Source organism: Rattus norvegicus, chromosome 2 (assembly GCF_036323735.1).
Source record: "Rattus norvegicus strain BN/NHsdMcwi chromosome 2, GRCr8, whole genome shotgun sequence".
In the NCBI taxonomy this organism is placed as follows: Eukaryota; Metazoa; Chordata; class Mammalia; order Rodentia; family Muridae; genus Rattus; species Rattus norvegicus.
In genome coordinates this window covers 213,665,107-213,688,381 of record NC_086020.1, presented here as the reverse complement: position 1 = coordinate 213,688,381, position 23,275 = coordinate 213,665,107, and the positions used below count along the sequence as shown (strand labels likewise).

The 23,275-nt window shown below is 40.7% G+C and overlaps 1 protein-coding gene across 2 annotated transcripts in view; it reads right to left on the bottom strand.

Moving 5' to 3' along the window:
- Positions 1-743: 743 nt before the first annotated feature.
- Positions 744-23,275, bottom strand: part of Pde5a (phosphodiesterase 5A) — a 144,817-nt gene continuing 122,285 nt past the window's right edge. The window contains exons 19-21 of one of the 2 annotated variants that reach the window (XM_006233260.5): positions 12,493-12,567; positions 7,385-7,468; positions 744-4,642 (exon numbers count right to left, since the gene is read on the bottom strand). In XM_006233260.5, the coding sequence (XP_006233322.1) occupies positions 4,505-4,642; positions 7,385-7,468; positions 12,493-12,567 (297 nt within the window). In that variant the 3' untranslated portion in view covers positions 744-4,504. 2 annotated transcript variants of the gene reach the window in all.

Here is a 23,275-nt window from a genome sequence, read left to right as displayed (position 1 = left end):
AAATTGTTTAAATATTCTATTATGTGTACTGGTGCCACTCTTTGGGGTGAGCTGTTTTCCCAACAAGAGGGCTTGTCTAGTGGCGTGAGCGCATGCGCGAGCGCACACACACACACACACACACACACACACACACACCACACACCACACACACACACACACACACACACACACACACACACACACACAATATCTATACCCTGTTGTCTTTTATACCAGAAACAGCAGCGAGTCCCTTGAGGCATTACATTAACCCTTTATCAGCAGAACTAAATCAAGGAATGATGCTCACAGAACCAAACTGTCTGAGAAAAACAATGTTGTTTATGAAGCTACCAGGCAGTATATTCAATCTAATAAGACAGGATGTGGGGCTTTTAAAACACCATATTCAAAAAGAGCAAGGCGTAGTCTTAACATTGGCTGTGAAGCCACCCATCTGGACTTGACTCAAGTTCAAGCCATTTGGCAAGAAGGCAGCACCTAAGTTTTAGCTCCCTGTGGACACCAGGTTGTTAATACCACACCTCTCCATAGCGCCGTTAAGGTGGGAAACACCACTCTCAAATTGGTAGCATGAAACATGACCGATAAGGAAAAAGACTGGTATTGAAGAGTCTATGTAAGTACTGACTAGTGGTCATGCCACATGTAAGATTCTCTCAGACCAGCTGAACCAGCTTCCCCAGTGTAAAGCCCTCAGCCTCAGAGCTCCAGGTCCCCTAATGATCACACCACATGCATTCTCGTTCATTCCCTTTATTTTTACAGCACTGCAAAATGAGAACCAGCAAAGTGGTGAGTTCTCCCCTTCCCTGACCAGGTCTGACTCCACAGGGACCCGGGGCCAGGTGGGTGTGTGCTTCTGGAGAATGACACCCTCGAAGAAGGATCACTGGAAATGGTTTATCATGTGGGGTGAGGAAAGGAAAGAAACCAACATTTCAGTCGTTTTTGGATGACTTCACAGCAAAACATAATTTACATAGTAACTCTTTGATGCTAGTATAAAAATAGTGGCAGAAACTATATATTTGTTCAGATATATTGAAAAGGCATAAGAATACAAATAGATCGTCAACAGTGGCGAGTGACTGTTCATTAGAGTTCTTAAACTGTAATAGAAATTTCTATTTTTCAGCTATTTACATCACTTTCAATGACATTCAAGACATGTCTACACAGGCTTTTGATAACAACGTGGAGAGGTGAGGTAAGCTTTAATACTTCCTTATTTGCTCTCTGTGAGAGGGCAGAAAGTCCAAATCTGCAGTTGAATGGTCCGAGAACTCTGATCTCTCTCTCTCTCTCTCTCTCTCTCTCTCTCTCTGGTTGCATGACCTATGTCACGGAAGATGGGACTCCTTATGTAAGGTGTTCTTAAAGCTATCAGCAAGGTAAATGATCCATGCCAACAGGAAGACAGAATGTTCACTGACAGCTTCTTAAGAGGTTTTGGATAAAAGTGCACAGCGTGTGTTACAGACGAAGAGGACAGCGATACAAAGCCTTGTGCCCTTGCATGTTAGGTTGGCAGGTCGAGGAATGGCACTCTTAGTCATTTCCTGTGTGGCCCATGAGCTCCCCGGACTCCCTGCTGTTTCAGCATCTGAGCACTGTACCTAACGTAAGGAGAGGATCTAATAAAAAGGGGCTGAAGCACGGTGGATGCTGAGTAATTAAATTCTGCCACCTTATTTGAGACAGCTGTTTCCAGGAGAGCGGGGAACATTTCGTCTCTTCTCACCTTAAATCAAGTTAAAGAAAAGGCCATGCCGCTCACCGATAAGGTTTAGGAGTGTAACCTAGCGAGAAACTCGGGAAGTTTGGAAATGTAACAGGTGCCAAGCCTCACACTTCGGCAACGTTCTGAGAGTAAAGGCACTTAACAGGTAGGCAAGAGTCTCGGGGACTCAAGTTCCTCCAAGAAACCATTATCTCCAGTACATTTTCACATACTCCCTCATCTCCATGCTGTCCCTAAAAGAAGCTCTGTCATCATTAGCCAACCAGTGAGAGTGTCATCCTGCGTCTGTGCTCTGAGCCAGGTCTGTGTGGAGTGAATCAAAAGTACTTGGGGTCACTCTGCCTCAATACCCCGTTTTCCGACGGGGTCTCAAAGGCCATAAGGAAGGCTTAAGAGCTGCTTCCTGGGACATTCCCCTCAAACACAAGCTCTTTCCGAACTGCTGCACACCTTCCTTAGGTCCAGAGGTTAAGCATCCTGACTGGCAAAGGCGACTCTTCTAAACGTGTAAGATCAGGACACTTTACACACAAGTCACCAAACCATGAGGATTTTTCTGGCTGAAAGTTAAAATGAAATGATATCGTATTATTTCACTACAGCCGGCCAAGCAGTTTGTCAAACAAAGAGTCCAGGACCAGAGCACCATCTTGTTCATAACGGGCACTATCGATTCGCGGCAGCATGAGAGGGGAATTATAATATTACAATGTGATAAATATATTCCAACTTGAGTGGATACTGAAAAGGCAATATTCACATTAAGAACAAAACCTATGACTTGTTTTCTTGTACCACAGATAGAAATCCACGTATGGAATGGTTTTCCTATAAAATAAAAAAAATTACTTGAATTAAATAGCATTCTCCTCTGTCTGAACTAAAATACCTAGCAGTAAAAATGTCACAGGCACGACACTGCTTTTCCTATGTTAATGTCTAGAGTAAAACAAACCATTGCCTAAAGCAAGCAGATAATTTCCAATCTACATAGGACTTCTTGCCTATTACTATGTTAGACAAATCCTCCACTTATGATCTGTCATCTTTAAAAATACTCTCAGTGGCTCAAGTCAGAGGAGTGTGGAGAAGCTACACATGTCTATGGCGGTATTTCAGCAGAGCTGCTCAGTCTCAGTGTGTGGGGTACAACGCCAGGCTTGTGGGCATCCTCTAGGCAGCACGTCCACACTCTGCGTAGGCGTATTCAATGCTGATATGATTAGTATTAGTGAAAGTCTAATCATTTACACACCAGTGCATTACAGCAACCTTACAGGTTTCATCTACACGACATGGAATAAAAATAAAATAAAATTCTGAAAATAAAATACACGTATTACAACAAGAATACATTTAGCAGTGGGTGACAATTCCCTGGACTAGCCTTGACCAGCACAAAGCAATACCAGCCTTGCCCTTCCATATCCGAGGAAGAACAAAACCCCAATAAAATATACATACACAGGATTAAAATGACCATGGTGAGTTTTAAACAGAGAGGAAAGGGGAAAGAAACCATTTTAAGGCAAATTAATGCTAGAAACCCAGACCAAGTACTTCACCCTCATTGGGAGAACTGGGGGAGAGGGTGGGAATTAAGAAATCATACCCTTCTAATTCTGCCCAGACCCAAACCATCCTGCACACGTGGAGCAGATACTCTTCCCCCACTGCAGTCGCTTGGTTCGATCCATTTTCTATTCCCCCAGTACTAAACGTTGTTTTGTTTGGGCAGGAAGACTTTTTCACACACTGCTCCTTTGAATTCATTGTCTGGCCTGCCAATTGGAAACAGACCTCCCCTACTCATAGAATTATTCATTTTTTCCTGTCAATTTCAGGTGACAGAAGGAATAGAGACCATACTTGCACTCACATATGTGCCATCCTATCTACCTTCAGGCAGGCACTCCTGTGACCACTTCTCTGTTGAAACTTAAAACTGTTGAATTAAGGAGATGAGAAGTAAAAGAAAAATTCAAAAAGGAGAGTTTAAAAAGTTTTCAGCGTTTAAAAAAGTGGATTGTCAGAAAGACCTTCAAGTAAAACATTTCTCTTGGCTGAGGGCTATCCAGGGCCCTCCCATGTCTGACAGGCACTCTCTCTTAGGACAGTCAGTGGGGGGAGGAATCATCTGGCCCGGGCGTTCTGCATGCTGAAGGGAGACTGCGTGGATGGGCTGTCGCTTAAGTTTGTTCGGCCACAGATGGGATGCACTGCTAGTTCTCTCCATCCCAGAGAGAGCAGAGCAATTAGGTACCACGTTTTCTTGCTTCACAAGTCTTTAACTTGGTCGAGACACTTCCGACAAGTTAAAACACATTCATTTCTCCCTAACATCCACTCAGCGTTAATTTCAGGATGGCTTTAAATGTCCCAGGACACATTCAGTTCGCCCCTAACCCACTTCCGAGAACGATTCCTAACGTGTTTGAAAGACTGGTGACTCAGAAACACAAAGGCCGGTTATTCATACTCCCCAAGCATAACCAAGCTGCGTGTGGGAATGCAGTTTACACCACTCTTATCAAAGTGTTAGAGTGGGCATGACTGACGGCTCCACTTCAGTGGCATAAAACAAAAGCACGGAAAGTAGGTAGCAATCTCTGAAACACCTCATGCTCTCAGAAGTTGTGCAAAAATAAAATACAGCAGTGGCAAAGTGCACTCGAGTCTGCATAGTGTATGGCGAAACCAGGCCTAGGGCAGTTCGAACACCCGGTGGGGGTGGGGGAGGGGAGGAGGGGGAGAAGGTCAGTCCCGCTTGGCCTGGCCGCTCTCCCCATTAAGGAGCGTCTTCTCCTGCTGGTCTGCGAGGGCTTGCCATTTCTGCCTGTTCTTCCTGCAGCCATCCAGCAGGGGCAAACAGTCTTCTGAGACGTGGGTCAGGGCCTAAGGAAAAGAAAGGAAAACAATTAGGGAGAAGCCGCTGCTGCAGGCTTGCCACGAGGGCCACATCCATTGCCTGAGCAGCGGCGCGGCTGGCATTCTCATAGGTTCTAGAAACATACACAGGGTATTTGCCACGGATTCCCCTTACGCTATCCGGCTAAGGAGACATACTTAGAGACAAAGTACAGGTATTTCAAAGTAACACTGAGGGAGTTTGATGGCGTGGTGGTGGGGGGGGGGCGGTGATGGCTTGGCAGCTAAGAACATATACTGCTCCTTGTATAGGACCTGAGTTTGGTTCCCAGCTCTCATGTTTGGTGCCTCATAACTGCCTAATGTCCCAGGGGTCCATTGCCTCTGGCCTCTAGGAACGCCTGTACCCCTTTGCAGGTACCCATGAGAAGACATGCATAATTAAAAATAAAAACGAATCTTAAAAGTTCGTAAACACTGAGCTTTGTGTGTGGGCTCACTGAGGTAGATCTTAACCTTCATGCAAGCTGTCACTTCCAGAGGGTGACGTGGGAGGCCGTACCGTTGCTTTCCCACAGAATGGCTTTATACAATGTGCTTTTATAATGCAAGATTTTAATAAAGGTTATTATTATATACCAAGCACAGTGCCATTTAGCTACCAGAACATTTGCTGTAGCTTTCTTTGTAGAGACATGACAAATGTCACAGCAAGGCTTAGTAATATCTTAAAAGTATTTGATGGTCGTCACAAATGTCTCAGGCACACCTCTGTAACAGAGCCATGTGTGTTATATCATGGATTTCAAAAACCAATTTTTTATTAAATGACATTAAGACACCTTACGGCACACGCACCAGCATCGGTAGCTACCTCTAAATAGTAAGACCGTGAGAGACTTTATCTTCCGGTTTGCCTCCCAGGGCGTTCTGTTTGCTTTGCAGTGAAAATGTACTACTTTCACTGTAAAAGTAAAACACTACTTAAGATCATACAGAATTCCCAACAGCATAACGAGTGAGCGTACAAACCGCACCACAGAGTGGAGTCTACAACGGCTCTTCTGACAACACAATTCTTTCCGATTGATTTCAGGGATGGGAAAAGTCAAGAGCCACGGGTGTCATCGGCTGAGAAAAGCTCTTTATTCAACCAACAGAGAAGGTGTCTGTCATGCAGAGGAGGGTTGAGGGTACCTAAAATTCTGCTCCTAGCCGCTTCTGAGGAAGAACTACACAAAGGAGGAAACTAACCAAATGGACCCTGTAGTCTGTGGGGAAACAGTGCTGCAGAGGTGGACATGCAGTGGCCTTTTCCTCAGTTTCCTTTGGTGTCTTCTGTTCTACCTTCTCCCTCATCCTAATTAGCAGACTGTATTAAACCTGTCCATGCTTTTTTTGGTGGTTTGAATACGATGGCCCCCATAGACTCATATAGGCTCAGTGACCAGGGGGTAGCACTATTTGAGAAGGATTAGGAGGTGTGGTCTTGTTGGAGGAAATGTGTCACTGGGAGTGGACTCTGAGGTTTCAAAATCCCAAGCCCAAGCAGCTTCTCTCTCTCTCTCTCTCTCTCTCTCTCTCTCTCTCTCTCTCTCTCTCTCTCTCTCCATCTCTATCTTCCCTCCCTCCCCTCCTCCCTGCCTCCCTCCTTCTCCCCCCTCTGCCTGTGGATGAAGATGTAGTTTTCTACTTCTCAACCACTCGAGTACCGTGCTTGGCTGCTTCTGGCCACAATGATAATGGACTAAACCTCTGAAACTGTAAGCCAGCCCCAATTAAATGCTTTCCTATATAAGAATTGCCTGGTCATGATGTCTCTTCACAGCAATAGAACACTGAACCCCAGAATAAGGATAAAAGCAGTGGATTCTCAGTTGGGGTCTGCACTAACTACACATTTGGAGTGAATATTCTCTCTGTGGAAGGAGAACTTTACACATCCAGTTATTGAATCTGCAACGTCTGGATTGGAAAATTGTAGTTTCTGTCTGGCCTTAACCTTTTATGATAACTTCAGGATAATTTCTCAAATAAATAAAACTTAAATCCATTTGCACTTTTTAGAAACAAAGACATGATCTCCTTTCTGTAGTGGGATAATAAACATCTAAACACTGAAGTTTTTTGTTTTTTTGTTTTTTGTTTTTTTTGTTTTTGTTTTTTGTTTTTTGTTTTTTTTTGTTTGTTTTTTGTTTTGTTTTGTTTTGTTTTGTTTTTTGCTGGAAGAACAAAAGCTACAAAAAGCCAAGAAGTAAAACTGACAGAGGGTAGAAATCGGAGCCTGTATTCCTGTAACCTCCTCCTTTTAAAATGTCCCCAGAAAAATGTTCATAATATGACAGTGAAAAAAAAAGAGTCGGGTGACAATTTTTTGTACTTAAGCTAAAATTAAGCTTTAGCAAGATTATGCTACCACAGAGTATGCAGGAAATATCCCCCTCGAGGACAGCACCATCATGCGCCTCTTAGCATCCCCTAAATTAATGTCAGTGTCCAGCACACCCTAGGCACTCTGTAGATATTTATACCCGGAGTGAGTCAATGCCTTTGCAAAATAGTGAATGTAAAATGTATCCCTACATTTTACATCTGTACAGACATCACATTCATCAGCAAAAAGAAACAATACCAGTGATAATTATGTTTTTTGACATAGAAGCAAAAATACGCATCTAGTGTTAATCTTTTCAATGCACTTCAGATTCAATTCACAACATAATCTAACTTTAGCAGTCTAGTATTTCTAGTATTTTTCTCTGTAAATACCTCATACAGCTGCAAGCAGATGGCGTCTATGAACCCAACTTGCATACTTGGGATTTTATTTTTCTTCTCCCTGTTCATTAGATCCTGAAAATATACACAAACAGGTCTACATTTATTCAAAGTGTGCAGGAAAGGCTGACTGTAAAAAAAGATGAATTGGTGGTTACCTTAAAGGGTGCAAACATATGTAAATACATGCAGGCAGACACATATACATACATACATACATACATACATACATACATACATACATACACATGTATGTGTATACATTCCCAACTCTACAAAGAAAAGGAAGTAACTGAAGTATAAATGGTTTGAGAAGAATCCTTCTCTCCCATCTGAGATGCATACGTTTATATTAAATGGTTGCTATGCAAACACTCTTGAAGTCATTGCTCCCCTATGGAAGTTTATTTATCTCCACAGAAGAGTAAAAAAGAGCAACGCAGCTCTTATCACAGTGCTGTTTGTAACAATGAACGTGGCAAATATGACAGCAAAGGAAGTGAATTAAGTTGTGGCTGCATATATTTCATATAATTATGATCCGTATGCACCTATGATCATATTAGAATAAAAGCACCTTATTACAGACAAACTAGAAGGAAAAACAAGGCCATGATATGTAAGCAATATTTGTCTTCCTAGCTGGCTTTTGTAATCACCATGTATAATTCTTCTAAAAAGAGAGAAAGTGAGAAGTGTAGACACTCCTGAGAACTCAGAGGAAACAACTACTCTCTGCCCACATTCCCAACCCAAGGGGAAATCGCCTAGTGACATCTGTGTCCCCTGGGCACAGGGACCTAGGAACAGTCTGGGGCAAGACCCTTTGGATTTCTGCCTGCTCCAAGAGCTGAAAGCCAGTCACCAGGAGTGCCTACACAGCTGAGAGCAGAGGTAAGATCAACTTTTCCGCTCCAAGTGACCTGCCTGGTAGACTCAGGACACACAAAGGCAGAACTCCTCTGGGATGGGACACTTCCGGTTTCTGGCTGTGCCTGGAACTGAACTGAACCGATCCCACAGCTCCCTGCACCCAAATCTTGTGGGAGAGAAAGCTGAACTCCCAGAAGTGCAGACAATCCTGAGACTGCAGGACAAAATGCCACTTCTGCCCACTTCTGCCCACATCTCTGGCACAAGAGGAAACTGCATAGTGGCCTCTGGATACAGGAATATAGCAGCAGTCAGCAGCAGGAACCTGCTGATTTCTGCCTGCTCCTGGAACTGAACTGAACCAGTCACATAGCTCCCTGCACCCAAATCCCATGGGGGAGAGCTGGACCTTCAGAAGTGAGGACATTTCTGAGAACTCAGAGGAGACTACTACATTCTGTGCATATACCTGACCCAGGAGAAAATCAGTGCCATCTGTGCCCTCTGGGCACAGGGACCTAGGAGCAGGACCCTTTGGGTTTGTGCCTGTGCCGAGAGCTGAAAGCGAGTCTCCTGGAGCATCTACACACCTGAGAGCAGAGTTCTCTGATCCCAGATCCAGCTGAAAGAAAACAGATCTACAGGAGTTCTGACATATAGGCCTACAGGAGGATCAGGTCACTGTCAACAACAGCAAGACAAGCTAACACCAGAGACAACCTGATGGCAAGAGGCAAGCGCAGGAACCTAAGCAGCAGAAACCAAGACACTTGGCATCATCAGAGCCCAGTTCTCCCACCAAAGCAAATACTGGATATGCAAACACACTCGAAAAGCAAGATTTAGGTTTAAAATCACATTTTATGGTGATGATGGAGGACTTTAAGAAGGACATAAATAACTCCCTTAAAGAAATACAGGACAACACAAGTAAACAAGTAGAAGCCCTTAAAGAGGAAACACAAAAATCCCTTTAAAAATGAGAGGAAAACACAATCAAACAGGTGAAGGAATTGAACAAAACTGTCCAGGATTTAAAAATGGCAACAGAAAGAATAAAGAAATCACAAAGGGAGACAACTCTGGAGATAGAAAACCTAGGAAAGAAATCAGGAGTCATAGATACAAGCATCACCAACAGACTATAAGAAATAGAAGAGAGAATCTCAGGGGCAGAAGATACCATAGAAAATATCTACACAACTGTCAAAGATAATGTAAAAGGCAAAAAGCTCCTAGTCCAAAACATCCATGAAATACAGGCAATGAGAAGATCAAACCTAAGGATAATAGGTATAGAAGAGAGTGAAGACTTCCAACTTAAAGGGCCAGTAAAAATCTTCAACAAAATTATAGAAGAAAACTTCCTTAACCTAAAGGAAAAGATGCCCATTAACATACAAGAAGCATACAGAACTCCAAATAGATTGAACCATAAAAGAAATCCCTCCCATCACAAAATAGTCAAAACACCAAATGCACAAAACAAAGAAAGAATATTAAAAGCAGTAAGAGAAAAAGAGTCAAGTGACATATAAAGACAGACCTATAAGTATTACATCAGACTTCTCAACAGAGACTGTGAAAGCCAGAAGATCCTGGGCAGATGTTATACAGACCCTAAGAGAACACAAATGCCAGCCCAGATTACTATATCCAGCAAAACTCTCGATTATCATAGATGGAGAAACAAAGATATTCCATGTCAAAACCAAATTTACACAATATCTTTCCACAAATCCAGCCCTACAAAGGATAATAGATGAAAAACTCCAACACAAGGAGGGAAACTACACCCTAGAAAAAGCAAGAAAGTAATCTCCTTGCAATGAAACCAAAAGAAGAGAGACAAACAAACATAATTCCAACTCAAACAACAAAAATAACAGCAAGCAACAATCATTATTTCTTAATATCTCTTAACATCAATGGAATTGATTTCCCAATAAAAAGACATAGACTAACAGACTGGATACGTAAAGAGGACCCAGCATTTTGCTGCATACAGGAAACACACCTCAGTGACAAAGACAGACACTATCTCAGAATAAAAGGCTGGAAAACAAGTTTCCAAGCAAATGGTCCAAAGAAACAAGTTGGAGTCTAATATTGAATAAAATTGACTTTCAACCAAAAGTCATCAAAAAGGATAAGGAAGGATACTTCATATACATCAAAGGAAAAACCCACCAAAATGAACTCCCAATCTGGAATATCAGCCCCAAATGCAAGGGCACCTACATTCGTAAAAGAAACCTTACTAAAGCTCAAATCACACATTGCACCTCATACAATTATAGTAGGAGATTTCAACATCCCACTCTCATCAATGGACAGATCATGGAAACAGAAATTAAATAGGGGCATAGGGAAATTAACAGAAGTCATGTACCAAATGGATTTAACAAATATTTATAGAACATTTCATCCTAAAACAAAAGGATATACCTTCTTCTCAGCACCTCATGGTACCTTCACCAAAACTGACCATATAACTGGGCACGAAACAGGCCTCAACAGATACAGGAAGATAGAAATAATCTCATGCATCCTACCTGACCACCATGGACTAAGGCTGGTCTTCAATAACAACAAAAACAACAGAAAGCCCATATAGACATGGGAGTTAAACAACACTCCACTCAATGATAACCTGGTCAAGAAAGAAATAAAGAAAGAAATTAAAGACATTTTAGAATTTAATGAAAACGAAGGCACAACATACCCAAACTTATGGGACACAATGAAAGCTGTGCTAAGAGGAAAACTCATAGCTCTGAGTGCCTGCAAAAAGAAACAGGAGAGAGCATACATCAGCAGCTTGACAGCACACCTAAAAGCTCTAGAACAAAAAGAAGCAAATACACCCAAGAGGAGTAGAAAGCAGGAAATAATCAAACTCAGGGCTGAAATCAACCAAATAGAAACCAAAAGGACCATAAAAAGAATCAACAAAACCAGGAGGTGGTTCTTTGAGAAAATCAACAAGTAGATAAACTCTTAGCCAGACTAACCAGAGGATACAGAGAATGTATTCAAATTAACAAAATCAGAAATGAAAAGGGAGGCATAACAACAGAATCTGAGGAAATTAAAAAAATCATCAGATCCTACTACAAAAGCCTATATTCAACAAAACTGGAAAATCTGCAGGAAATGGACAATTTTCTAGACTGATACCAGGTACCAAAGTTAAATCAGGAACAAATAAACCATCTAAACAACTCCATAACTCCTAAAGAAATAGAAGCAGTTATTAAAAAGTCTTCCAGCCAAAAAGAGCCCAGGACCAGAAGGGTTTAGTGCAGAATTCTATCAGACCTTCATAGAAGACCTCATACCAAATACTGTCCAAACTATTCTACAAAATAGCAACAGGCAGAGCACTACCAAATTCCTTCTATGAAGCCACAATTACTCTTATACCTAAACCACACAAAGACCCAACAAAGAAAGAGAACTTCAGACCACTTTCCCTTATGAATATTGACACAAAAATACTCAATAAAATTCTCATAAACTGGATCCAAGAATACATCAAAACAATCATCCATCATGAGTAGGCTTCATCCCAGGGAAGCAGGGATGGTTCAATATACGGAAATGCATCAACGTAATCCACTATATAAACAGACTCAAAGATAAGAACCACATGATCATTTTATTAGATGCTGGGAAGGTATTTGAAAAAATTCAACACCCCTTCATGATAAAAGTCCTGGAAAGATCAGGAATTCAAGGTCCATACCTAAACATAGTAAAAGCCATATACAGCAAACCAGTAGCTAACATCAAACTAAATGCAGAGAATCTTTGAAGCGATCCCACTAAAATCAGGGACCACACAAGGCTGAAGGGAAAGGCACACCCTTATAGAAAAGAAGGGGAGGAGGATGGAAGCAGGGGCTTATGTCTGGGAAACCGGGAAAGGGAATAACATTTGAAATGTAAATTAAAAAATCCAAAAACGAGAGAGAGAGAGAGAGAGAGAGAGAGAGAGAGAGAGAGAGAGTGTTAAGTAGTAAACCTGATGAAAGGTGTCATAGAAGTGTTAAACAATATACACTTTAGGCAAGAGTGGTCACACCCTTGTCACACCAGCACCAAGAGTCTGAGGCCATAGGATTCATGACAGAGAGAAGAATGACATACACAGTAAGAACCTGTCTCTAAACCAAGTAGTTAGCATTAAAATGTAGCGAAGGATTCCAACAAAGTGGACTTACAGCGGGCTCCATGTTAAGTTCTTTTCTCTCTCTGTCTCCTTGATCAAAGAATTCGGCTGCCACGAGTTCTGCTATCTGAAACACACAGCAGACTGAGTGTTAGGGGTAAAGCATCCTCTTGGAAACAGAGACTTTGAAAGAAGATAATGAAATGTAGCAAACCTGTTATTTCTACCACATTAGTAACATTTGTATGAAACAGTAATGAGAAACAGAAACAATGTTGCGTTTGCTTTAACCACATAATCACGATAACATGATCCTCTGTAACAAGAGACACGTTTCAGTTTTGTCAGTAAATGGCAAGACTACCCACCTACATGAATAACCAGCAACCTACTTACAGAGCCACCATTTCTTTAATTAAAAAAAGCACTAAATTCCTTAAGAATTTCATACAATGTGTTTTGATCGTATCCACCCTCCACTCCTTCCCTAACTCTTCCCAGATCTACTCCCTCCTCCTCGCTTCCTGTCTTCTTTTGAAAAAAAATTGTTTTTAATTTTTGAGATTATGAATATAATTAGAGCATGTCCCTCTCCTGTTTCCTCCTTCTAAGCATTTCTGTATACCCATTCCTTGCTTGTTTTTACATTCTTGGCTTCTTTTTTTCATTAATTGTTATAACGTGTGGGGTGTGTGTGTGTGTGTGTGTGCAAGCAAACACACACAGAGAGACATATATTTCTAACTACACACATACAAGCTGCTCAGTCAGAGTACTGTTACTTGCATGTATGTTTTCAGGGCTGAGCATTTGGTATTGGGCAATCAACTGGCGTGCTGGGGAAGATGGTCTCTCTTGCCCCCACTGTTCTTTAGTTATCTGTAGTCTTTGCGAAGGGTTGAGGCCTTGTGAGCTTTGCCTCAACCATGTCGTCATGTCTATTGGCATCATACTTGTTCAGCTAACATTTGGGCAGTCAGGTTGATGAGACTTTATGGATGTAGCTTCTGGCAATCCTGGGAAACAAATGTCACAGCAAACTCCATGTCTTAAGCACTTGTTTATAAAAGGTGTGTGAAAAACACCACCAAATACTGTATTGAAACTGGTAGATAGGTCTTTAAGTTTCTTGTATTTTTTTCTTTTGACCTTTTCTTGCAATTTCTGTTGCTGATGAATCTTCTGGTTTGGTTTCTCAGAGTCTGGTTTCTGTAGACCACGTTCTTATGATGCCACTTTCAGCTTTCTCAAGGCTCAGCTAGATTGACATTTCATTTTCTTCTCAGTCCATTTCCTTACGCATGACGCTGCAGACTTCTAGTAGTGGCTAATTACATGGCGTCTGCCCCTCTTTTTGTGATACTGGAGTCCTTTTATTTAGGGGTTTTTCACAAGGGTGACAGTCAAAGCCAACACTTCTTAGGTTTATTTTATTTAATTAATTTAATTTTATTATTACCAGAGAAAGTTTCCCAGATCAATTATTTGGTTGTGCTCAGTGTAATTCATATTTAAGAAAACAGGTTTCTTCCAAGTATATCCATTAAAAACAGACTTGGTTCTCAAGCATTTAGCAAAGGGGAAACAATAGAATGTAGGCAAGGACCAGCCTAGGCTTGGAGAGGGGCTCTGAGAGAAGGGGTGTTTGAGAGCTGCAAAAACAAATGACTCAAAGTCAAATCCTGGGTCCAAGCTGCTAGCCTATGTTCTGATCAAGACAGCTTTCCAGACTGATGTTTGTGTTCTTGCTCTGGCTTTCTCTTGCTATTCTAAACTCTCTGGATAGCTCATCTCTTGCAAATCAAAAGCCCAGTTTTTATTTAACATATCAATTCAGTCTTTACCCCAATTGCCTTTTGATTATCCCATGAATCTGCATTCCATGACCCCAGCCCCTTAATTCTTAGGAAGAGACAGCAAGCGCAAGCAGACAATAAGATAGTTGGATGAGGCGGTGTCCTGGAATTATCATTCTGACAACACTTGGATCTAAATTCTCTCTGTTCCAGTTGACCTTGAACTCAGGAATCTGCCTGCATTTATGTCTGCCTGTCTATAGCTTTCTGATAAACTGGTTCATAGCTGCATTTGTTCCTTTGGATCTTTGAAGCTCCTTATACAATTAATCCTTATATATTACATAGTTGAAAAATCACATATTTTTGAGCTCATGTTTTTAGAGTTCTTTTCCACAGCCATCAGGGCCATCCCAAAGATCTCAGCATTTACCATTTTGCTAAAGACATAGCCACACCCTCAATTCCTGGACTCGTGCTGTCTCTGATTATCATTGGAATCATTAATGTTGGCAGAGAGGGCATTCCTCAAAGGAGGAATGTGAAAAAATGTAGTATATATTTAAAAATTATTATTATTACTATTATATGCACAAGCCTTAGGCCCACTGCAACCACAATACTTGTGAAGCCCCATGCCCTGCTGGCTCTGACCTAGGGGCAGGAAGCCACATCATACTGCCCCTTACATAGCTTTATTATTTGAATTCTTGTATTAAATTTATTTATATATTTCAGTCCTTCTGGGTGCTTACCTTCTTTCATTTTGACCACTACAAACTTCTCTGTTCTCTGGACACAACTCCACTGCTTTCTGGTAATCTCCTTATTTTCAGTGTAACAAGGCTGCCTGTACTCACCTAGTTGCTCCCTAGTTCAACCACTCATGTCTCGGTGGAACCATGGCTGCTCCAGACTGAATCAGAGGCTACAGTCTAGCAGAAGCTCCGTACCAGTCACTGGTCATTGTGCAGGAACTCGTTCAGGGGACAGAACTAGAATGCAGCATAATTTCTCAGGATATTTTCAATTCAAACTCAGGACAATAGGATTCTGTCTAACGAAACGCCACCTGCCTTAGATTCTCACCTCTCAGTTCATTTTTAAAATCCTAGCTCTCAACACTGATCAAGCTTCAAGTCTGCCTTTATCCCATATCACTTACAAAATTAATTATCAATATAAAACTACCGATAATAACGATTACTTTTGAAGATTTTTTTACATTTGTTATTTTACATGTATGAGAATTTTTTACATGTTTATCTGTGTACCATGTCCATGTGTAGTATCTTTAGAAGCCAAAAGAAGGTTTCAGATCCCCTAAGACTGGAGTTACATTCGGTTGTGAATCACCATGTGGGTTACAGGTCCTCTGTAAGAGCAACAGAGTTATTAACCACTGAGCCAACTGCCCAAATAAATAGTAATGGTTATTAAAAAATTATTTTAGCTTCTATATCCTCCCAGACTCATGTCATTACCTGGACTTTCTCATTGTCTAATATTTACGCTTTCTTGCTCTGCTTTCTAAATTACACTCTTCCTACATGTGCTTTTGTTCACATCAATGGACATATATATCTATATCATCTGTATGCAGATCTGTGTCTATACATTATAGGTTTTTCTTTCCGAGACTGTGTGACCTTGTTCAGTATTATATATCCTAAGCTCACCCATTTTTATGAAATTGTTGTGGTTTTTCTTGAGAGCTGAAAGTATTTGTTTAAGTTTGTACCATATTTCCTGGTCTGTCATCTGTTGATAGACTACAAGGTTGATTCCTGACCTTTCTTAGAGTGAATCAAACAGCAGTAAACATGAGCATGTAAACAGTACTGTGTACGGCATGCAGTTCCATGAACACATGCCCAGGAGGTATATATAGATGGACCGTACGGTAGGTCCATCTTTAAGTTTTGGAGGAACCTCTAAACTAACTTCCATATCGGCTGGGTTGACTTACACTCTTGTCAGCAGTGAATAATGGCCCCCCATCCCCCTTATTGTCTCCAACATTTGCTATTAAATTTGTTGACGAGAGCCATTCTGACTGAGGTAAGATGGCATCTCAAAGATAGTTTACATCTCCTTGAAGGCTAGGATTCTTGAACCCTTTTTAAAATAGTTATTGGCCACCTCTGTTTCTGCTTTTGAAAACTGTCTATTTCTTCATTAGCCCACTTGTGCATTTGCAGTTTTATTGCATATTCATAGCTGGTGCAGACCTGCTCCGATCCTGTCAGTCTGCTCTGCTGATGGCTTCTTTTGCTGTGTGGGGATCTTTTCATTGCAGACAGGCCCAGGTAGTGGCTGCTGGTGCTTGGGACTAGTTTCTGTGCTGTAGAAATTCTGCCAACAGTCTTAGGGAGTATTCCCTGTGTTTTCAATAGTCTCACTATTTTGGGTTTTAAATTAAAGTCTTTGATCTACTTTGAGTTGACTTTTGAAAGATATGAATCCTCCCTTATTCTCCTAAAGGTAGACAGCAGGTTTTGTCAGGACCATCTGTCAAATAGGCTATCCTCCCTCCCTGCAAATGTATGCTTTTCACTCCTTTGTAAAAACTCAAATGGGTCTAACTTTATTAGAGTTTTATTTCTGGGTCCTCTCATTGATCCCTTGAAATATGTCTATTTAATTATAAAAAATTATGTGTATGAGTTTTGCCTGTGTGTACACATGTGCACTGCATGCAGACCTAGTGCCTGCAGAGGTAAGAAATGTTAATCAGGTCCCCTGGGATTGGAGGTGCAGACCATTGTAAGCGGCCATGTGAGGTGCTGGTAACTGATCCTGGGTCCCCTGGAAGAGCCTCAAGGGCTGATGTCTCTTCATCCCTATCTTATCTGCTTTATGTCAGTACCAGGCCTTCTTGATCACCATGGCTCTGCAGTATAATTTGAGGTTAGCCGTTATGATACTTTTGTAAGGATTATTCTTTAAAATTGCTTTGGCTACTGTTTTTCCAGTTTTACCAAATCTGTCATTAATTTTTCTTTCCCCTTTTCCTCTGGTGGTAGATTAATGCATAACAATATAATTGACAGTCAAAGTATAAAATCTAACGTGACGCTCACGTTTTCAGAATGGCTATTCTAACTGTAGAGAAGGTGACTGAGATGTAGGTTTCCATAGAGAAACAGAACTCTCCTCCGTGACTTAACTATTCACCTGCTAAATCTCCCCAAAGCATCACTGTTGCCACTGACACCTGAAGTGCCATCAGGTCTGTGGATCACATGATCCAAGTGGTAAAGCAGCCTGCACAGCAGCCTGGACCTGCTGAAGAGCCTTCTCCTGCTCCAGGCCCCGGACACAGCTCACAGCCTTCCTTGTCACTTCGTATATGGGCCAAAGTCATACACCTAAGTGAGGAATGTGCTGTCCCCAGAATCCAAATAGGGCCACTAAATGTTGTGCTTGGTTCTTAATGGTGGGAGGGATAAGACACAACAACTTATCCTTCACCTTAGAAGGAATATCTCTCCGTGCCTCACACTACTGGACTCCTAGAAATTTCACTGAGGTAGCAGGGCCTTGGGTTTTGATTGGATCCCTCTAATGTGCACATGTGCTACCAACAAGTCTAAAGTGATTGCTACCTCCAGCTCTTGCCCAGTCAGCATAATGTCCTCAGTAGAGTGCACTACTGGTGATATTTTCTGGAAGACACAGATGATCAAGGTCTTGATACTTTTTTTTTAATTTCATGAGCATTGGTATATGTCTGCCTGAGGGTGTTGAAACTGGAGTTACAGATGGTTGTGAGCTACCATTGTGGGTGGCAGAATTTAACCCAGGTCCTCTGGAAGAGCAGTCAGTGCTCTTAACCACTGAGCCATCTCTCCAGCCCCTGACACCTTTAATACAACAGCAACAGCAACAGCAACAACAACAACAACAACAATAACAACAACAACAACCCAAAACTGTGTGAGCTTCCTTATTGAACCCTGACCTCTCCACTCAGTGGGTCTACATCAGTAAACTCAGTATGATTTACTTTATGTTTCTTCCATCATCATCATCCCATACCCAAAATCCACACCCACAACATATTCTCCAGTCTTCCGTTAAGTGAATTAGCAAACTCTTTAAGCTCTTCTGTGGTATAGCATACCTCCTCATGGACTACACTTTCTATCTCCCCTATAGCAGCCTATAGGCTTTATAGGTTTAGAAGCAACTATTGGTAGGCCCTGAAAGACATCACTATTGTCTTGCCTGGCATCTCCTACAGAAAGTCACACAGGTTCAATAGGCAAAGAAGAATTAATTCCCCCAGGCAACGGCAGAAAGGGCGATCTTTTTGCCGGAGGTCAGGGTAAAGATGCATCCTCTGCAAGGGGTGGCAAGATTGCTTCCTCTGCGGGGGGGGACAAACCCTTCGGAATTTGAGAGCTCAAAGTCCTCAGCCTCAGTAGGGTCTTCCTATACATTGCGATTCCAAGGACCCAGGTCCTTACCCATTAGTGCCTTCCTTAACTGATGACACCTTGTGAGGTTGGGACTTGAGTTTTCATTTTAATCCAGCCATTCTTATGAGGGATTCCGTTTGATTTTCCAAAACTTGAGCTCTATGGCTGCTGGAGAGAAGGCTCTCTTCCAGGGCACACTTAGAAGCCTTTGCATTGTATTATACACCTCTGACATTGCATCACAGAGCTCGTTGTTTTTCCATTGTTGCTGTATACTGAGACGCTAGAAGTTGGTTAATTTTATCAGGAAGCTCACTTTTTTCTTTTGTTAATAAATCCAGAGGTGCCAGAAGCAACCAGATGGCACTGCTATTTTCCTCCAAATTGTCAAAAGTTTTATGCGTGGAGTCAGTAAATTCCTTGCTCTTCCCCAATAGGCTGATCAGTATAAGGAAATATATTTATCTCAGCACATTCCTCAAATAGTTCACTGTGGATTTTTTACTGCTCTCCAACCCTCTAGGAGGCTCCAGTAACTATAGGTGCCAGCAAGTTGGAAAGTCTGCTCCAGAAAATTTTAAAAATTCATCCTTATACTTTATTTTCTGCACAGCCGTTCCTGGTATCACAGTCTGTGCTAGTCAGGTTTTCTTGAAGGAATGGAGCTGATGGAAATTATAAACTATTATATATATGCTATATTTAGATGGCATTTATTAGTGTGGTTTACAGACAGGTCTGTGGTATAAAGAGTCCAACAGTGGCTGCTTCCCAAGAATCCAGTATTTGTTCAGTCTACAAGGCTGGGCGTCTCAGCTGATCTTGGGTCTCTGTTGGAACACTGAAGATAGTTGCAAGCCAACGAAAGGAAGTCTCAGCAGTAGGGGAGATGGACTTGCCAGCCAGCATAAAGGGCATGCAGGCAGAAGAGAAAAGGCCTCCTTTTCCATATCCTTGTCTCTGCTCTGCCACCAGAAGGTATGGCCCAGATTTACAGTCTGCATTCTGAACATCAAATGATTCAAACTTAGGGAAAATCTTCCAACCTCACATGATCAGATTAAGAGAATCCTTTAAAGGCATGCCCAGCTCCTTAGGATTTAGTTGACTCCAGATGCAGTCAAGTTGACAACCGAGATTAGCCATCACATAGAGTTTTTGAGTCTGGCGAATTTCTCTGTGACATGTTTTTATTTTAAGATGTTTTTTAATGAAGTTTTAATTATAAGAAGTCTTTTATCATGATGTTGTTTTGAAAGTAGATCCGTCTATAGATATGGGCAATTTCTGTTTCAAGGACTTGGGAAAGAGTGCTTGCCTAACATGTGCAAGGCCTGGATTTCATGTCCAGTACCAAAAGTTAGACAAATTAATTAATGAAATTACTGTTTTTTATTTTAAAGATTATTTAGTTATTTATATTTTTTATTTATATGTGTATCATGTGCAGTGGGTATAACTTCTGGAACTAGAGTTAGAGACAGTTGGCGGATGTAGGTTCTAGGACATGAAGCCCAGCCTCTGAAAATGTTCTTACCAGCCAAGCTATTTCTCTTGACTAGAAATTACAGTATTAATGTCAGAAAAAATAAATTAGTCTTTCTCACAGTATTGAAGTTGTTTCCATCTAAATTAAGTATATTTATTTTTACTTCCATTGTCAATTTATTTTAAGATTTCCATTTATTTATGTATCCATCTATGTATCTATGTATGTATGTATGTATGCATGTAAGTATGTATGTTTGTATGTATGTATGTATTATCTATGTATCTATGTATCTATGTATCTGTGTATGTGTGTGTGTGTGTGTGTGTGTGTGTGTGTGTGTGTGTGTGCATTCATGTACCAAGATGTGTGTCTTGAGGTCAGAATATAACTTTCAAGAAGTAAAAAAAAACAAAACAAAACAGATTTAAGGAATTTATATCTACTAAAACAGTTCTGTAGAGGGTATTAGAAGGAATATTTAAGTCTGAAGATAAAATCAAACATTCTCAAATGGATACAAGGAATAAATATTCAGGAACAATTAACCAAGAAGCATAAAAAAGCTACACCATAACAAAATAATAGGAATTATCAAATGCTGTTCACTAATAATTTGAATTAATAGTCTTGGTTCCTCAATAAAAAGGCACAACACAAAGTAACAGATTGGATTAGAGAAAAGTAATCCATCTTTGCATTGTCTTTGAGAAACACTCCTCAATATCAAGGCTATCACCATGGGTGGGGGAACAGTCCAAACAAATAAAACTAAGAAACAAGCACGCACAGACTTCAAATCAAGGCTAGTTAGAAAACTAAGGAGATTTCATATTGATATTTTAAAAAACATTTACCAAGAGGACATTACAATTCTAAACATTTACATGCCAAACACATGGAAACCTCACTTCATAAAAGAATCATTATTAGATTTAACATCATAGATTGACCCAGCACAGTGACAGTGGGTGATTTTAATATTCTCACCAACAGACAGGTCACTTAGTTAGAAATTAAAGAGACACTTTAGAGTTTAATGACATTGTGGTGGTTTTAATATGCTTGGCCCAGGGAGTAGCACTATTTGGAGATGTGGCCTTGTTGGAGTAGGTGTGGCCTTGGAGGAAGTGTATAACTGTGGGTGTGGGCTTTAAAACCCTCATCCTAGCTGCCTGGAAGCCAGTCTTCTCCTAGTGGCCTTCAGGTGAAGATGTAGAACTCTCAGCTCCTCTTGCACCATGCCTGCCTCATCACTGCTATGCTCCTTCCTTGATGATAATGGACTGAACCTCTGAACATGTAAGCCAGCCCCAATTAAATATTGTATTTATGAGAGTTGCCTAGGTCATGGTGTCTGTTCACAGCAGTAAAAACCTAACTAAGACAGACATCATAAATCAAGTCAGACATTTACAGAACATTTGTCTTAAACACCAAAGTGTACACTTTCTTCACAGCACCCCATGGAACTTTCTTCAAAGCTGACCACACATTAGGACACTCAGCAAGTCTTTAAAAATATAGGAAAAGTTAAATGGCATCCTTCATCTTGCTTGATCATAAAATAATGAAGTTAGACAACAAAAGAAATGGCAAATAGTATACAAACTCATAGAAACTAAAAACACACCACTGAATGACCATTAGGTCAAGAAGAAATCAAAGGAAATTGAAAACTCCCTACAATAGAATGTAAATGAAAATGCAATATACCAAAGTCCATGGGAAACCACACGTGCAGAACCAAGTAAGTTTATAGCATTAAATGCCTACATAGAAAAAACAAAACAAACAACAAAAAAGGAGAAATTTCATATCAACAATTAATTGTATACCTGAAAGCTTTAGAAAAAAATAACAAATGGTACCAAACAGTGGAAGGAATGATCAAACCCAAGGATGAAATTAATAAAATAAAAATATCAAAATAGAATACAAAGATAGAGTGAAATGAAATGAAGAGTTGGTTCTAAAAGCAAACACACAAACAAACAAAAACTTAACACATGATAAACCTTTAGCCAAATTCACCCTAAGCCAGAGAGGATCAAATGCATGAAATTAGAGAATAAGGGCCTAGGCTACAGCTGAGTGGTTAAGAGCACCGGCTGCTCTTGCAGAGAACTCATTTAGTTCCTAGTGTCCACATGATGGCCCATAGCCACCTACAACGCCAGTTCCCAAAGATCTGAGACCCTCTTCTGACTCCATGAGCACCAGGGATGCTCATAGTATACACATACCATTACTCAGACGCATAAAATAACTCTAATTTTAAAGTAGAAAAAGAAAAAGTAAAAATGAAAAGGGAGACAACAAACACTGAGAAAATTCAGAGAGTCCTAATCCTATACTTAAAAAATCTGTTTTCTACCCAACCGTAAAACCGAAAAGAAGTATATAAACTTCCAGACATATATGACCTTGTTAAGAGCACTTATTTGAGAAGTAAATAGCTTAAATAGGCTTATAATTTCCAATGAGATGAAAGTAGTAATTAAAAAAAATATCTCCCAAGTGAAAAAAGACCAGAGCCATATGGATTTAGAGAAGAATTCTACCAAAGAATTCTACTCAAAGAAGAACTAACAGCAACATCTCTCAATTATCCTGTAAAATAGGAACTGAAGGATTATTTCCATTTTTTGAATAAAACTAGTATTACCTTGATACCAACACCAAACAAACACTCGACCATAGCAGCAAATCATATACGGCGAACACAGATGTAGTAATTCTCAGTAAAACACTTGCAAACCCAATACAAAAACACTCAAAAGGCTTATCCACCACGAACAAGCTAGCTTCATCCAAATGACGCAGGGATGGTTTGGCATACATAAATCAATAAGTGTGATCCACCATGTAAGCAGACTCAAGCATAGAAGTCACACGAACATCTTATTTGCACAAAAGGCCTTCAACAAAGTGTAAAATACCTTCATGAAAATGTCCTAGAGATACGAGGAACAGGAAAACAATGCACTAAAGCCAACGGGCAGCAAGCGCAGAGCCACCGTCACCCTAAATGGAGAGAAACTCAAAGCATTTCCGCTACAATTACGAATAAGACAAGGATATCTGCTCTCTCCACTTTCATCAAATAAAGTGCCTGAGGTCTTA